Raw genomic sequence first — 20,246 nt, 5'->3', positions numbered from 1 at the left:
ACCTTAAGGTGAACAACATTTACTACTTTAAGGTGAACAACATTTACTACCTTAAGGTGAACAACATTTACTACTTTAAGGTGAACAACATTTACTACTTTAAGGTGAACAACATTTACTACTTTAAGAACAACATTTACTACCTTAAGAACAACATTTACTACCTTAAGGTGAACAACATTTACTACTTTAAGGTGAACAACATTTACTACTTTAAGGTGAACAACATTTACTACCTTAAGGTGAACAACATTTACTACTTTAAGGTGAACAACATTTACTACTTTAAGGTGAACAACATTTACTACCTTAAGGTGAACAACATTTACTACTTTAAGGTGAACAACATTTACTACCTTAAGGTGAACAACATTTACTACTTTAAGGTGAACAACATTTACTACTTTAAGGTGAACAACATTTACTACTTTAAGGTGAACAACATTTACTACCTTAAGATGAACAACATTTACTACTTTAAGGTGAACAACATTTACTACCTTAAGGTGAACAACATTTACTACCTTAAGGTGAACAACATTTACTACAAGGTGAACAACATTTACTACTTTAAGGTGAACAACATTTACTACCTTAAGGTGAACAACATTTACTACTTTAAGGTGAACAACATTTACTACTTTAAGGTGAACAACATTTACTACCTTAAGGTGAACAACATTTACTACTTTAAGGTGAACAACATTTACTACCTTAAGGTGAACAACATTTACTACCTTAAGGTGAACAACATTTACTACTTTAAGGTGAACAACATTTACTACCTTAAGGTGAACAACATTTACTACCTTAAGGTGAACAACATTTACTACCTTAAGGTGAACAACATTTACTACTTTAAGGTGAACAACATTTACTACCTTAAGGTGAACAACATTTACTACCTTAAGGTGAACAACATTTACTACCTTAAGGTTGAACAACATTTACTACCTTAAGGTGAACAACATTTACTACCTTAAGGTGAACAACATTTACTACCTTGAACAACATTTACTACTTTAAGGTGAACAACATTTACTACCTTAAGGTGAACAACATTTACTACTTTAAGGTGAACAACATTTACTACCTTAAGGTGAACAACATTTACTACCTTAAGGTGAACAACATTTACTACTTTAAGGTGAACAACATTTACTACCTTAAGAACAACATTTACTACCTTAAGGTGAACAACATTTACTACTTTAAGGTGAACAACATTTACTACCTTAAGGTGAACAACATTTACTACCTTTAAGGTTGAACAACATTTACTACTTTAAGGTGAACAACATTTACTACCTTAAGGTGAACAACATTTACTACTTTAAGATTGAACAACATTTACTACTTTAAGATGAACAACATTTACTACCTTAAGATGAACAACATTTACTACTTTAAGGTGAACAACATTTACTACTTTAAGGTGAACAACATTTACTACCTTAAGGTGAACAACATTTACTACCTTAAGGTGAACAACATTTACTACCTTAAGGTTGAACAACATTTACTACCTTAAGGTGAACAACATTTACTACTTTAAGGTGAACAACATTTACTACTTTAAGATGAACAACATTTACTACCTTAAGGTGAACAACATTTACTACTTTAAGGTGAACAACATTTACTACTTTAAGATTGAACAACATTTACTACTTTAAGGTGAACAACATTTACTACCTTAAGGTGAACAACATTTACTACCTTAAGGTGAACAACATTTACTACCTTAAGAACAACATTTACTACCTTAAGGTGAACAACATTTACTACTTTAAGGTGAACAACATTTACTACCTTAAGGTGAACAACATTTACTACTTTAAGGTGAACAACATTTACTACTTTAAGGTGAACAACATTTACTACCTTAAGATTGAACAACATTTACTACTTTAAGATTGAACAACATTTACTACCTTAAGATTGAACAACATTTACTACTTTAAGGTGAACAACATTTACTACCTTAAGGTGAACAACATTTACTACTTTAAGGTGAACAACATTTACTACTTTAAGATTGAACAACATTTACTACTTTAAGATGAACAACATTTACTACCTTAAGGTGAACAACATTTACTACTTTAAGGTGAACAACATTTACTACCTTAAGATTGAACAACATTTACTACTTTAAGATTGAACAACATTTACTACCTTAAGATTGAACAACATTTACTACTTTAAGATTGAACAACATTTACTACCTTAAGATTGAACAACATTTACTACCTTAAGATTGAACAACATTTACTACTTTAAGATTGAACAACATTTACTACCTTAAGGTGAACAACATTTACTACTTTAAGGTGAACAACATTTACTACTTTAAGGTTGAACAACATTTACTACTTTAAGGTGAACAACATTTACTACTTTAAGGTGAACAACATTTACTACTTTAAGATTGAACAACATTTACTACTTTAAGATTGAACAACATTTACTACTTTAAGATTGAACAACATTTACTACCTTAAGATTGAACAACATTTACTACCTTAAGGTTGAACAACATTTACTACTTTAAGGTTGAACAACATTTACTACCTTAAGGTGAACAACATTTACTACCTTAAGATTGAACAACATTTACTACCTTAAGGTGAACAACATTTACTACCTTAAGGTGAACAACATTTACTACAACATTTACTACTTTAAGGTGAACAACATTTACTACTTTAAGGTGAACAACATTTACTACCTTAAGGTGAACAACATTTACTACTTTAAGGTGAACAACATTTACTACCTTAAGGTGAACAACATTTACTACCTTAAGGTGAACAACATTTACTACTTTAAGGTGAACAACATTTACTACCTTAAGGTGAACAACATTTACTACTTTAAGGTGAACAACATTTACTACCTTAAGGTGAACAACATTTACTACTTTAAGGTGAACAACATTTACTACCTTAAGGTGAACAACATTTACTACTTTAAGGTTGAACAACATTTACTACCTTAAGGTGAACAACATTTACTACCTTAAGGTGAACAACATTTACTACTTTAAGGTGAACAACATTTACTACTTTAAGGTGAACAACATTTACTACCTTAAGGTGAACAACATTTACTACCTTAAGAACAACATTTACTACTTTAAGGTGAACAACATTTACTACTTTAAGGTGAACAACATTTACTACCTTAAGGTGAACAACATTTACTACTTTAAGAAACAACATTTACTACTTTAAGGTTGAACAACATTTACTACCTTAAGATTGAACAACATTTACTACTTTAAGGTGAACAACATTTACTACCTTAAGATTGAACAACATTTACTACTTTAAGATTGAACAACATTTACTACTTTAAGATTGAACAACATTTACTACCTTAAGGTGAACAACATTTACTACTTTAAGGTGAACAACATTGAACAACATTTACTACCTTAAGGTGAACAACATTTACTACAAGGTTTTACTACCTTAAGATTGAACAACATTTACTACTTTAAGGTGAACAACATTTACTACCTTAAGGTGAACAACATTTACTACCTTAAGGTGAACAACATTTACTACTTTAAGGTGAACAACATTTACTACCTTAAGGTGAACAACATTTACTACTTTAAGGTGAACAACATTTACTACTTTAAGGTTGAACAACATTTACTACCTTAAGGTGAACAACATTTACTACCTTAAGGTGAACAACATTTACTACCTTAAGGTGAACAACATTTACTACTTTAAGAAACAACATTTACTACTTTAAGGTGAACAACATTTACTACCTTAAGGTGAACAACATTTACTACTTTAAGGTGAACAACATTTACTACCTTAAGGTGAACAACATTTACTACCTTAAGGTGAACAACATTTACTACTTTAAGGTGAACAACATTTACTACCTTAAGGTGAACAACATTTACTACCTTAAGAACAACATTTACTACCTTAAGGTGAACAACATTTACTACTTTAAGGTGAACAACATTTACTACCTTAAGGTTGAACAACATTTACTACCTTAAGGTGAACAACATTTACTACTTTAAGGTGAACAACATTTACTACCTTAAGGTGAACAACATTTACTACCTTAAGGTGAACAACATTTACTACCTTAAGGTGAACAACATTTACTACTACAACTTTACTACCTTAAGTGAACAACATTTACTACTTTAAGGTGAACAACATTTACTACCTTAAGGTGAACAACATTTACTACCTTAAGAAACAACATTTACTACCTTAAGGTGAACAACATTTACTACCTTAAGGTGAACAACATTTACTACCTTAAGAACAACATTTACTACCTTAAGGTGAACAACATTTACTACCTTTAAGGTGAACAACATTTACTACCTTAAGGTGAACAACATTTACTACCTTAAGAACAACATTTACTACCTTAAGGTGAACAACATTTACTACCTTAAGGTGAACAACATTTACTACCTTAAGGTGAACAACATTTACTACTTTAAGGTGAACAACATTTACTACCTTAAGGTGAACAACATTTACTACCTTAAGGTGAACAACATTTACTACCTTAAGGTGAACAACATTTACTACCTTAAGGTGAACAACATTTACTACCTTAAGGTGAACAACATTTACTACCTTAAGGTGAACAACATTTACTACCTTAAGGTGAACAACATTTACTACTTTAAGGTGAACAACATTTACTACTTTAAGGTGAACAACATTTACTACCTTAAGGTGAACAACATTTACTACTTTAAGGTGAACAACATTTACTACCTTAAGGTGAACAACATTTACTACCTTAAGGTGAACAACATTTACTACTTTAAGGTGAACAACATTTACTACCTTAAGGTGAACAACATTTACTACCTTAAGGTGAACAACATTTACTACTTTAAGGTGAACAACATTTACTACCTTAAGGTGAACAACATTTACTACTTTAAGGTGAACAACATTTACTACCTTAAGGTGAACAACATTTACTACCTTTAAGGTGAACAACATTTACTACTTTAAGGTGAACAACATTTACTACCTTAAGGTGAACAACATTTACTACCTTAAGGTGAACAACATTTACTACTTTAAGGTGAACAACATTTACTACCTTAAGGTGAACAACATTTACTACTTTAAGGTGAACAACATTTACTACTTTAAGGTGAACAACATTTACTACCTTAAGGTGAACAACATTTACTACTTTAAGGTGAACAACATTTACTACCTTAAGGTGAACAACATTTACTACTTTAAGGTGAACAACATTTACTACTTTAAGGTGAACAACATTTAACAACATTTACTAAGGTGAACAACATTTACTACTTTAAGGTGAACAACATTTACTACCTTAAGGTTTACTACCTTAAGAACAACATTTACTACTTTAAGGTGAACAACATTTACTACTTTAAGGTGAACAACATTTACTACCTTAAGGTGAACAACATTTACTACTTTAAGGTGAACAACATTTACTACTTTAAGGTGAACAACATTTACTACTTTAAGGTGAACAACATTTACTACTTTAAGGTGAACAACATTTACTACCTTAAGGTGAACAACATTTACTACTTTAAGGTGAACAACATTTACTACCTTTAAGATGAACAACATTTACTACCTTAAGGTGAACAACATTTACTACCTTAAGGTGAACAACATTTACTACCTTAAGGTGAACAACATTTACTACCTTAAGGTGAACAACATTTACTACTTTAAGGTGAACAACATTTACTACCTTAAGGTTGAACAACATTTACTACTTTAAGATGAACAACATTTACTACTTTAAGATGAACAACATTTACTACTTAAGGTGAACAACATTTACTACTTTAAGGTGAACAACATTTACTACTTTAAGGTGAACAACATTTACTACCTTAAGGTGAACAACATTTACTACTTTAAGGTTGAACAACATTTACTACCTTAAAGGTGAACAACATTTACTACCTTAAGATTGAACAACATTTACTACTTTAAGGTGAACAACATTTACTACCTTAAGGTGAACAACATTTACTACCTTAAGGTGAACAACATTTACTCTTTTAAGGTGAACAACATTTACTACCTTATGGTGAACAACATTTACTACTTTAAGGTGAACAACATTTACTACTTTAAGGTGAACAACATTTACTACCTTAAGGTGAACAACATTTACTACCTTAAGGTGAACAACATTTACTACTTTAAGGTGAACAACATTTACTACTTTAAGGTGAACAACATTTACTACTTTAAGGTGAACAACATTTACTACCTTAAGGTGAACTACATTTACTACTTTAAGGTGAACAACATTTACTACTTTAAGGTGAACAACATTTACTACTTTAAGGTGAACAACAGTAGAAAATAAATGTATCGCTCTCGGATTTTAGAAGCATTAAAATATTAATATCTAACTGATTCGCGGTAAAAGTAATTGAAACATTGTGGACGAGATAGACGAAAGAAAAAAGAAATATGGCGAAGAAAGTGAATAGAAGTTAAACTCTGTACTGCTAGCATGTTTTGTGTCCCATACAAGTTGAACTCTGTACTGCTAGCATGTTTTGTGTCCCATACAAGTTGAACTCTGTACTGCTAGCATGTTTTGTGTCCCATACAAGTTGAACTCTGTACTGCTAGCATGTTTTGTGTCCCATACAAGTTGAACTCTGTACTGCTAGCATGTTTTGTGTCCCATACAAGTTAAACTCTGTACTGCTAGCATGTTTTGTGTCCCATACAAGTTGAACTCTGTACTGCTAGCATGTTTTGTGTCCCATACAAGTTGAACTCTGTACTGCTAGCATGTTTTGTGTCCCATACAAGTTGAACTCTGTACTGCTAACATGTTTTGTGTCCCTCTTTGCTTGAAGTATTATTTGATTTATTGAAACTGCAAAATATACAGTTCTCTTGTGTCTTATTTTATCATCCACTGGACTTTTGATACATAAATCGCTATTTTTGTGTTCATTTCCTTCATGTCTTGCACGACTGAAATTCGCTTGTTTATATATATATTTGCATATATATATACATAACTACTTATGTGTTTTCAATAAAATACGCTTGCAGACAGACAGAATCTCGATTTATATCAGCTGGAGCTACAAGAACTACAATCATTACAAAGATATAAAGACACCATGATACTATTCCGACTTAACTGCTGATAAATCAATACAGCTTATTGAGGTAGAGGGTGTAAGCTAATTTGAAATTTTGTAAAACTTAGTATTTAATTAAGACAAGAAGACAAAGCATAAACAGACTCACGTGGGTTACTTTACTGTAGAAGTCATCAGAAAGCAACAAGACAAGATGATATCAGCGACTAGACTAACCACATCAATATAGTTGTGATTTCCAAGTGCTGAACCTTGTAACGCCAGTTTAGAAGATATTATGATAACCGTAGTTATATTTTCATTTCAAGGGCAAATTTTGGCTATTTAAATGAAGGAAAAGTTAGAAATGTAGCTGCTCCTTGCAGATGATAAATTACTATAACTTAAGATTTGTGAACGTGTCATGTATCTCATATATTTGTCTTATTAAAATTGGCACAAGCTCTTTCAACAATACGACCACATACTGTTCATGGTTAAACACAAAAACATAATAAAGTGAGATTGATTTATGTTTATCATGCTGATTGTTTAACAGCAGGACTTTATACTCCTAGAAGTTTCGGACACAGAAACGTAATGAAGCCAGATATCCTGATGTCTCTCGGTATTAATGAACTAAGTGTTTAAGTTATTAAGTATAATCATTATAACTGTATAATTGTCTTTATCTGCTTTTGAAATTTTGATGTTGTTGACATTTACGTAGCCTACTTCAGACTTTTATTAAACCTTGCCAACGTATGATATTCTCTTAGAGATACATTCTTGAAATCGTTTCTGTTCGAAAGAACCAGAAACATTTTACTAATTTTATACCCATCTATGAACATTAATGTCATCTGTAGTTCTCGTTAGTCATGTTTTACTAATTCCTTATGATAAAATAAGTATACCAGAATAATGTTTTTTCTTTGTAATATTTCTTTATTTAAAATTTTTTGAGAGTGGTGTTGATGTTTTTATAGCTTCTTAAGTGTTGACATTATATTATCTTAAGAGCTGTAACATGTATGTATGTATGTGTTTAGCACTTTAATATGCTTTTATTATTGATTTTTAGGAAACTTGAATAAACATAAGAGAATACTAACCATAACATTTCCTTTATTGTATTGGCATGCAAAGAAGCAAATGCTAACACTTTCCTTCACGTAGAAATAAAATATAAATACTTTGTAAAAAACAAAACAATAAATCTCTTTAAATAAGTTAAAGAAGCCAAAACACTTTCTATATATTAATTGTCTTGTTTCAGGTTGTTTATAGAATTAATATTATTCCGTGTGAGGTTGTTTTTTTGGGTTTTTTTCTCTGAAATTATGCCGATGGTTTCGCATGAAAATTCTTTGAAAAAGTTATTTAAGATATTATTTTGAGGTGTTTCGGAGAAATAGATGTTTTCAGTTCTACATGGAGCTACAAGAACCAGAAACATTTTACTAATTTTATACCCATGAGAACTATACTTTCAACTAAATCACTCATTTTTCACAATGAGAACTATACTTTCAACTAAATCACTCATTTTTCACAATGAAACTATACTTTCAACTAAATCACTCATTTTTCACAATGAGAACTATACTTTCAACTAAATCACTCATTTTTTTCACAATGAGAACCACACTTTTTACTAAATCACTCATTTTTTTTACAATGAGAACTATACTTACAACGAAATCACTCATTTTTTCACTATGAGAACTATACTTTCAACTAAATCACTCATTTTTTCACAATGAGAACCATTCTTTCCACTAAATCACTCATTGTTTTTACAATGAGAACTATACTTACAACGAAATCACTCATTTTTTCACTATGAGAACTATACTTTCAACTAAATCACTCATTTTTTCACAATGAGAACCATTCTTTCCACTAAATCACTCATTGTTTTTACAATGAGAACTATACTTACAACTAAATCACTCATTTTTTTTACAATGAGAACCATACTTTCAACTAAATTACCATTTTTTTCACAGTTCTTTTGTTCATGACCAACAACTATTTTAATATTAGACAATACCGTTTAGTTTATTAAACATCCGTTGTTGAGCTAGTAACGTTATTTGATAAACGCTATCCGATATTATCTTTACAAGTGAACTAATATCTTACTATTATTTCAAGTCATATAATTTTAAATTTACTTTTTTAGCCTGTTAGAAACACAGGTTTTAAACCACTGGGTAATATTAAATCGTTGCATCCTTAATATTCGGCTTAGATTAATTAAAATTTGATCTGTTTGGGTAGTTAAATGATCTATGAGTCAAGAATAATTTATTACAACATTTCTTTATTATTCACAAGATAAAAACACCATCAGTAGCAATTCTGTGATATTTATTCGCGCATTTTCATTATGAAAGTTACCCTTATTTCTATTATAGAAGCCTTTAAGAAATTTATATTTTTGACATTTTAAAACCAAGCCACACAACATGTAACATATAGGCTATGCGACCAGTCCGAAATCCCCCAAGTTCCAGTCATAGTTATCCGGGATTTGTAACTGCTGCCCAAACGGTCTTAGATTAACACATCAGTAGCTCTCCAACGCCTATGTAACAAATTTAAACCAATAGTAGAATTGAATGCCATAATTCTAAACTCTGTACGCCTGAAAGGGTATAACGCGTTTAGTGACATCCATGATTTGAACCTCCTGTTCCGTAAGTCCAGTATTATAAAGTAATTTATAATTTAATCTCATAATTTATGATGGTATTAAATAAATCTATAAATATATCCCTAAAGATTGATGATACACTATAAATTCTAATTACGAGTACATTAAATAAGCGAAAACATTTAATTTTCAAATACAACTTTCCAAGACAATTCGAACCAGATCCATCAGTATGTCCTGAAACATCTTTTTCAATAAACAATTCTCATGAGCAACTTTCCTTCCCTATATTAAAAGTAAAAGTTGATTATGATTCTTTAAAATATCCGTTTGGACAGATTTTATAGGAGAACAATAAAAAAAAAGCGAAAACATTCATCACAAATATACTTGGTAATGTGACTTTGTTACAAGTTGTTTGTTTGTTTCTTTAGAAATTTAACGCAAAGCTACATGAGGGCTAGCTGCGCTAGCTGTCCCTAACTTAGCAGAGTAAGACTAGATGGAAGGCAGATAGTCAGCACCACCCACCGCCAACTCTTGGGCTACTCTTTTACCAACGAATAGTGGGATTGTTCGTCACATTATAACGCCACCACGGCTGAAAGGGCTAGCATGTTTGGTACGACTGGGATTCCAACACGCGACCTTCGGATTACGAGTCTAGCGTCCTTAGCCATGCCAAGCCTATTACACAATTGAAACTAGACGAAGTAATTAGAAAAACTTAGGATTTTCGATATGTTGATTTAACGAATTTAATATTAATTGTATGTTTTATTTTTAATTTAACAGGAACTATTCTATTCCTGTTTGTTACGAGTATGTAGCTGTTCATATCCCAGAAGCTCAACTACGAACAATATTTTTTTAACAAGAGATAATATTTTAGTTGGTAAATATCCATAAACACAAAGTATTTTCTCTTTAAACATACTGACGCATTTACTGATTCGAAACGAAATATTTATGCAATTGCCTAGAAATATTTATATAATTGTTTGTTGAATAAAGTGTTACTGTCATTTTCAACATAACTGTTTGCTTTCTTCGTAGAGACTTTCATAATTTGACTTTGATTAGCAAGTACAATATTCCGTTATTGTTATTTGATGCCTTGATAGTGATATTACAGTTAACAAACAAGTTACTCTCTTGACCATGATGGTTTCCTCTGTAGTAGCTGTAAATGGAAAATCCTGCCACAGAATGAAAGTGAAGGGAGATTTGACAACTCTGTATTATACCGAAAAACTATAAGATTTGCAACAGTTCCCAGAACACCATTTTATACATGTCCTTCAGCGACACTCGTTATAAAAAATAAAGGTAACATCCTTGTTTCTACACATGACCAAAATGACAGAAACCACTTAAGAATCAGAAAAGATATTCTTGCAATTCAATAACCAGTTTTAACAAACTTTCACTTTTATATCTCCCACAACTATGACCGCTTTATGAGGTTTGCACTGTTTTTTCGCTTATTTAAGTCTTCATAGAAACAATCAGTGTTCTCTTCCTTATTTCCAGCTGTCAGTGCTTAGACTGTAATGTAACAATGTTAAAAGAATAAACCTTTATTTTCACACTATTACTCTATCAGATATTACCTCATATCGAAGAAAACGCTGTGAAGTTCCTTTGTTCAAAATCAGTCCCAACTTTCCTTCATGTAGTCTAAACGACAATCTTCAAATCTTCTGAATCAATAGCTTCGGTACTTTTACAATGTATTCCATACAGACCTAGAGTACCGATTTCGATCTCTTAATTTTGTGCTTGGCATTAAGCAGTTTCCAATTTTGTGTAGTCTTCATAATCCATGTGCCACTTTGACTGCTTTATTCTGGGTAAAGACAGTAGCATATTGACAGTCAAAGGTCTCCTCTTGCACAAGACATTCCTTAACGGTCAAGGTGTCTACCCTATTTCTAACCAGGACAACCTTCATAGTAATGTTCATCTTCTTTGCTTCGTGAAATAACATAGATTATATTTGACAACATACTGAAATATGTTGCCATTTCTTGCTGCAGGTTTGCAGTACTCAAACAACTTGATCAAGTCTCTATCATTGTCCCATTGGAACCAGGCATCCGCCTTGAGCCCCATATGGCTTCATTTATAACCCTGGTAAGGAAGGCTAATGACCCAGAGACTATAGCAGTTAGAAACAATTTGTCTTATTGTTACCTTGAGAGTTGTCTGTCCTACTGTTGCACACAGTTTAACGTCATACCCAACAACAATATTTAGTGAATTTGAATTTTGAAATCTTAATTTCCTTATTAACGCGTGCTATTTATTGAATTAAATGAACGACTGGATAATATTGATGTACCACATGGACTTGGAGAGAAAAATGAAAAAGGAGAGAAACAGATTGATTATTTGTGTTGTAAATGATCAAATCATTACTGAATCATTGGTCTGAAAATTACAGAAAAAGGTCTACATGAGAAGCACAGGAGGTAATATTAGAAACCAAATTTATTATAACACTCTCCCTACAAGCTGCACCCCCGCAAGTACAGCAGTAAGTCTACGGATTTACAACGCTAAAATCAGGGGTTCGATTCCTTTCGGTGGGCTCAGCAGATAGCCCGATGTGGCTTTCCTATAGGAAAAACACACACATACATACCCTAGAAGCTTCAAAAACGCCAAACGACAATCGAAAATTTACGCAGTGGCTGACTGTGGGAGCGACCACGTACCTTTTGTATGCCCTATTAAGATAAGATTGAAGAAAATTCAAAAGCCAAAAGCGACAAAAACGCTCAATCATGCAATTCTAATTGAAAATGTTTTGATTAAAGAAATATATTCAGTTGCAGTTTAGAACTTGAAGATGAAGGAAATATGTTAAAATGGGAATTTTTAAAGAAGTACTAGTTTGAAAAACCAGTTAAGGCAATTGAAACAGAAAGTGGTGAAAGACGAAATTCTCGAGCTCCTGGAATATCGAAAGAAAATGAAAACCCGTAGTTCGGAAGATTATAAAAAACTTGACAAAATAACTCGATCAATGTACAGTGAACAAGGGGAAATACAGCTTCATTAAAGATGTGTAGAAATAGAAAAACAAAAGGATAAATATTTTACAACAATGTGCGGAAAATAAAAAACATCACAGGTAAATGAAGATGCACTGCTAATGGATGTGTAGAAGCTAAAAGTAATGAAGTCATTATGGAAAGAGAATATGTATTGCAAAAATACAGAAAATATTGATGATTTATTTCATGGTAGTCGTGAAAAAACATCTATTAAGAAGAGCATAATCAGATTGAAAATTCTAAAGTCAAAAGTACAAAAGTTATCAACAGAGTGAAAACCAGTAAAGCTACAAATCTGGTAATATTTATGAAAATGGCAAAATACCCGACGACTTGAGTAAATTGATTTTCATTGCTCTCCAAACGACCTGGAACCATTGAATGTGAACGCCATCGAACCACTACATTGTAACAAATATTCTATTTAAAATGTTGGTAATAAGAGTAAAATAATATAAGAAATTAGGAACATTCAATGTCATTTTATTGAAAATGGTAGGACAAGAAGTGATATGTTCATGGTACGAATGGTTTTGGAAAGGCAATAGCAACGAAGAAGAACCTTTTATTGTGTGTCTTTATCAGATCTTTTGATAGAGTCAAGCATTCAGAATTAATGAAAATGCTGGTAGAACTGAACACTGGTGTAAGGACAGGAGAACTTCACGAAACATCTACTGGGCCAAACTGCAAGAGTAAGGATAGAAATGGATTAAGTGTTTTTCATCCAAAAGAAGAAGGTGATGAAAGACTAGGCTGTGTCTTTTTACCTAACTTGTTCAATTTGTGCAGTGAAAAACTCTTAAGGGAATTTGAAGGGTTACCAATTTAAACAACTTGCATTATACTGATGACACAGTTTTAATCACTAATTTAGAAAATAAGCAGCAAAAATAAGGTAAAGTTGTTAGTAAAAGTGAGAAAAGGGTTTAAGTACCAACTATAAGTAAATAGAATGCGTTAGATAATGTGGTAGATAATTCCTCTATGCATTATTAAAGTAAATGCGGAACAGATAAGATAGCTCAATAAGTTTAACTACCTGGAAAGCTGGATAACATCAGATGGTATATATTATCATGAAATAAAATGTAGAATAGGAAGAAGAAAACAGTGGAAGACCACGATCATCACCCCTCTTTTTGGATGAGATACATAGAGAGAGTGCATGTTATCTCACCTCACAACGTACACATAACTGGAGAGAGTAAATTAACAGTAACATTCCATAAAAATACACCAATATATGTCAAAAAAGTGAACAAAAATATACTTTAAAATTAACCATATAGGAGAAATCTTATAATAATTATCTTATACTGCATAATATTTATGTATAAAATTAACCAATACCTCACATCACTACAATAAATATTTTATAATCTATAATGCTACAGTTTACTCCGAAAAGTATTTTGTTTTCAGACCATAAAGATACGTGGTTTGAAAAATGTATATACAACATTTGATAATTTCAATTTCATAAGGCACATGAACTAAAGAACCAAGTCATATGCCTCAGACTTTGGCATAGCTATAATTAATTGATAGCTGCTGACAAAGGTTTAAAAACAACAAACGTCATCCATATCACAGCTTTTAACTGAAAACAGTATTGACTGTTGCTTTTATATGTCCATAAGCAAATTTACGGTTGCTATAAACAAATTTATAACTTATCTTCATAGCCTTTATATCTGACTACTCGTAAGAAAAATGTGACGACTGTAGACAATCTTAATTTACTTTAGGCACTTGAGAAGGATTGTACAAGTTGTGTGTTATGCTATCTGACTTTCAGGATGCACCAACAACATCGAGCAGCTGATGGAATTCGCATCTTTAAGCTAAGCATCTTTAAGCAATCTTTAAACATCTTTATTGCTATTTTTGTGTTTGACTAGAAGTGTCCGAGATTTATATTCGTCTTTACTCACGTCTTTGTGCAGAATTTATATATTTTGAAGTTATTTTTATTTATAAGTGTTCTAAGTTGAAATTGCTATAGTCTTTGAATTCGTAAAAAAAACGTATTTCTTTTGATTTTAGAAAATTTATGCCTTTATCGATTAAGTCAACAACAGAATATCCACACCCTTATATAATTGCAGACCTTTCCTTTCCCTTCTTTATGTAACCAAGCGTTCATTTAACAGCCATATACTTTAAACTTAAAGATGCTAAAAAGAACTAACATTTAAACAGAACAGTCTTGGGCGTTACCTTGAACAGGTTTACATTGAAAGGCGAGTCTTTCCTGGCTATCGCATAATAACGTGATTGAAAAGGGTTTTTCAATAGTGATATTCTTCACAGATTGACTCTGATTAATCATTAGAACATCTAAAACACACTTGTGCATGATTCAATCACAACATTCGCTAAAACTTCCTTGGTAATATGATTTAACGTACGTTAGATATTTAAGCATTTTAATATGTTTAAAATTGAATCAAAAAACCCTGGCAAAAGCATGAAAAGGTTGTTACTTTTGTTAGATTTTTATTACTATAATTACATTTTATCCAACATAAGTTAAAAATTATTTGTTTTTTCCCTGAACAATTAAGTAAAATATATCTCTTTGTGATCTTGTTGGGTTTTTTTTTCCATTATCATACTTGTTTCTAAGAGGGAACACCGAACCTGCTCAAATTAATTTTTTTTCAAGTACAGAATGTATCCAGCTTTCCAACTCAAGCTAAAATCAGTTATTGCTTAGTTAAATATGTTTTTTTTTCTAATTAGTGAGTCTTTTGATCGTACGTTAAAGAAATTCAATATCTGAGTGTTGTTTTTTTTGTTATTTATACACAGGGAAGACCCATCAGACATCAGACTCCTAGGTTCTTACTTAGACATTCATCTTACAATGGTGTCATTATGTTGACAGAAGAATTATTACTCTGTCTAAACATTAATCAGTGTATCTTCACTAAAAAGTTATGCTAAAGGCATATTCACATAGACAATATAGTAGATAATTGATATTTTGCTTGAATAATGTTAATTTTCATATTATACACAATATCCCTAGTATTCTTCTCTACACAACTAATGTTACTTGAAAAATTATCTTTTCCTAAAATTTTTGGAGGTTCTACACAGTAAGTGTTTTTTTCTCTCTCTTTATTTTATTCTCTTGAATTCAGACACTAATATGATTTTATAAATCGTTTAGAGGCAGTAAAGGAAATTCAAGTCACAGTCTTGTAAAGAGACCGAATTGAAGTTTATTGGATTCAAGGTCTGAAAAACAGTACACAATAACGCAATGTAAAAAATATACATAAAAAGAGAAGCATGTACACGAAGCTCTAAAGTATGATATGAAAATTAAGTAATAATTAGATTTGTCTGTGTCAGTAAACCTTGATCTGCACTTAGTTTATAGTTTTTAATTAATTCAAGTATATATAGGAAACAATATGTGTCTCAAGACGGCTGGAATGGGTATTAAAACTTTTATTGAAATATACTATATTTTAATAAAAGTCTTAATACCCATATCAGCCGTCTTGAGATATATTTTTACTCCAAGTGGGTCTCTCGTCATTACGAGGAAACAATATTTTTTATTGTAGTGATGAATGTTAGAAATGTCAGAGAACAAGCATCCAAACTATCGTATGTTACTGTTAACATGAATGTAATGACAGTTGTTAACGTATCGCACAGAATACACTCATGAATTTACTCTTAAAACACAAATGTACAATAACAAGATTAAATATGTACAGAAACGTAATACTAGTGTAAACGTAAAACTATATATTTTTTTCTTAAGTCTATTGTTCATTGATGTTAATAGTTCTAGAATATCATTCTTTTTTGCTAAACACAATTGTATTATTAGTGTATTACTTAGGATTAAAGCTAAAATTTCCGTTAACGACAGATATACTTAGCTAATGAAACTCTGCATTCTCACCTTTCTAAGTAGGTACACAAAAACAATATGTTTGACTGGGTGTAATGGTAACCAAGTTGATTTTTAGTTTCATTCTGAACTAGCTAGATTGCAAACACTTGTAATATAATTAAATATTACATCCATTGCTGTCTTCATCTACATAATATAAAGATGTAATAATTTGTATAATATGATTTACAAATAAGCATAAAGATTATATTAATTTGTTGTTGTGAGGTTAAAGCATCATAATCTATATTATTATTAGTCCGTTTTAGGGCACTCTTTGTACTTTAACTTTAATGTAGAATTACAAATAATAAGTTACGTTTTTTTTTATTCCTCAGCGAAAAACGAGACCAAGGAGCAACCCTCTACGCGAGTTCCAAAGACCCTTAATCCTCCTATGAAGATTGATGCACTGGAGGGAGAGAACATTACTTTCGCATGCCAGGTTGACCATCTAGGTGAGATATTATTTATCCAGATACGATGCACATTAATTTATTACAGAAGGGATTTCAACGTACAAGATGGAAAGTTTAAGGATATTTTCTAATTTCTGCAGTTTGTTTTTAACTATTAAACGTTTAACGTATAATCAGCGTATAAAAACGATATAAGTGATAAAGAAAAAGACGTAGCCCTCGCTAGTACAGCGGTAAATCTCCGTGTTTACAACAGTAAAATCAGGGGTTCGATTTTTTTTTGTGGGCTCTGCAGATGGCCTTATGTGGCTTTGCTATAAGAAAACACACACACACAAGGAATAAGTGATAATTAAAGAACTTATTTAACTCGGCACTTCTTATAATTATTTATATTATTCGTAACATATTTTACCTAAATCAGTTATATCTCATGACATTATAAAATTTAACACAGATATTTCTGAATAAGTTTCCACACGCATTATTTTTGATTTTTTTTTTCTTATTCCAAGCATACACAGTGGGTTATCTGTACCCTGTCCACCGCGGGGAATAGAGCCCCAGAATTTTGCATTGCAAATCGATAAATGTATTGTTGACGAACAGAAAGACATTTCTGAAAAGCTACAAATTAGAGGAACTTAAAATCACAGCTTTACTCACCTTGATCAATCATACTTACTTCCAGAAACGACGCCCCATGGGCGGCTGTTTGTGCTAGTAGTCGCAGTATTCATGACTTATTGAAAAATCTTTAGATAAAAAGATCAATTTCTAGGAAATAGGCGAAAACAGTGTTGGAACTCTGCGAATATAAACTATAATGTTTTATGTATTAAAAGTGGTATCCATTATTTTAACAAAATAATAAGTTGCGAGAACTTCATATTATTTATAAATTACACCAATAAAGATATATGCAATTCCTCATGTACAGACCTACATGTTGTGTTCTTGTTGTAAGGAAAGTAATTTTACTTAAAATTGTGTTCTGTGATAAAGAAATGGTTGTTGCTCTTCCGTAGTAATTTTTCGAATTGTTTGAATATTTAATACCCAAGTAAGACCTTTTAACGGATTTTGTTTGTGGGCAACTCACTAGATGGCAAGATATTTATTATTTCGATCATAAATATGCTGAACTTCACAGTAAACATAAAACATGTGACTGAGGATTTAATCGTTTTTCACGATGGTGACTGTCATTACTATAACATCAAATACAAGAGTGCAGCTTGCATGATAAAGGAAACATAAATACGTAATGGAAATGCTGTACACGGCTGGATACATGACAACATGACGAAGTCTAATATTGAGCAAAAATTCTCGTGAGCATTAGGTACGTGGGTGGAGATATTATTATATTGTTTTTACTGGAAACATATGTAGGACCAGTAAAGAAATATTTATTACAAATTACTGTCAACCTTATTGTGATGTAATGTCACACAAACCACTGATCTGTAAGCCATAATTTACTGGTATAAGACAGTATATATATACTATAATAGTTGGTATCTTATAACTTATTTATATAAATAGGGTTTCGCTGATGCTTTCCATGTTTTGCATGTCCAGACACCTGATGAATTCTGGTATTGGTTTTTTTCCTTACGCTTCTGGAGAATGACGTGCAGCATACAAGATGTTAACTATAATATTCTTACTGGAAATCCTTAAAAGTCCACTAATGAAATATTTAAAACAAATTATTATGTTATAAAGTAACAGAATGTACAGATAGATAAATCATGTTTTACTGGTATGAGAAATTATACACACAATTGTGATCAATATCTGATAAATGATTAACATAAGAAAATATTTCAACTGTGAATTGTGTATCCTGCTAATATGATGAAATCCAGCGTTTATTTTAATAAAAAGAAGCTTGAACAATAGTGTGTGATTCACAAGGTGTAAAATCCAGTTGACGTTTTTTTTTCTTTTTATTGGAATCCTGTACAGAGCAAGTAAACATAGTTTTCTTTAAAAAACCTTTCCATTCTTATTGTAATTTAAGGTCATACAAACCACACATGTATACATTATGCTTTTAAGGCACATTAATTTATCTGTAATAAATAATTGTAATGTACCTTTATAATTTTTTGTTGTTGTTGTTTTATACACAAAGATCAGAATGTGTAGAATGTGTTAGTTTTTTGCTTTATACATAAACACTACAACACTGGAAGGTTCAGCAAATATATTTAACTCTATTTCTGTCTACTATATAACTAAAAAATATTCACGTCCGTAAATTTTAACATAAACTATCCTGTTTTCAAATATAAATCTGCACGTTTACAGAGATGCCAACTATTTCAAATGACTAAGCGTAATGATTGTAGACAGAGCCCTTTATCATTTGCGGCTACCTAGGCCTGACCAATGTTTCTAAGCTGTTTATTATTATATTATTATTATAACTATTATTACTTATTACTGCTATAGATTGCTCATTTATGACTGTGTTTTGTGTATTTAATAAACAAATTTTAAAAAATTATTTTGAAATTATGTCTTTTATTTAGTTCAAAGCAACAAACATACTTATAAAACAATACTGAACATGAACAAACAGTAAGCAGAAAAAGCCTTTGTGACTTTTGATGCAATGACCGGATATTTTGCACTATACTCTTTCCTAAATTTTTGATTCACAGTTTTAGTCCTTTTTGATTTGGCAGAAACAAGACAATCTGGTGAACGAGGCATCTTTTTTTTTCCACCTTGTGAACGATTGCATTGGTGTTTCTATGCCGCTTAGAAAACGATAAATACCCATTTACGTGAGCGCTGATTGGCTGACAAGCACTGATGACGTAACTATAGATTCCCTCACATACCCAGTATGGAGAAGCACCGCACTCAAATTATTGGTAGACGTCGGAGATACAAATTTTTTTATTATTTCAAGCACAAAAATGATTATCGCAAGAAGCCATTTGGACTATGTCTTTTATTTATTATCAAAATTTATTTGTATCTCATTAGACATTTTCTTTTCACCCCTTTCAAGTCCTGGGGGAACAATTTATCACTTTAT

The 20,246-nt window shown here is 31.3% G+C and overlaps 1 protein-coding gene across 4 annotated transcripts in view; it reads left to right on the top strand.

The window, feature by feature from the left end:
* Positions 1-20,246, top strand: part of LOC143255299 (lachesin-like) — an 82,279-nt gene that overhangs the window by 36,552 nt on the left and 25,481 nt on the right. For all 4 annotated transcript variants that reach the window (XR_013030530.1, XR_013030529.1, XM_076510750.1 and 1 more), the window contains exon 2: positions 17,108-17,227. Coding sequence is in view for 2 of the 4 variants with exons in the window: in XM_076510750.1 (XP_076366865.1) it covers positions 17,108-17,227 (120 nt within the window). In the remaining 2 variants the exon portion in view is untranslated. The remainder of the gene's footprint in view (positions 1-17,107; positions 17,228-20,246) is intronic.

Source organism: Tachypleus tridentatus, chromosome 7 (assembly GCF_004210375.1).
Source record: "Tachypleus tridentatus isolate NWPU-2018 chromosome 7, ASM421037v1, whole genome shotgun sequence".
Lineage (NCBI taxonomy): Eukaryota > Metazoa > Arthropoda > Merostomata > Xiphosura > Limulidae > Tachypleus > Tachypleus tridentatus.
Note: the sequence above shows the minus strand (reverse complement) of the source record. Positions and strands in the feature narration are given on the sequence as shown.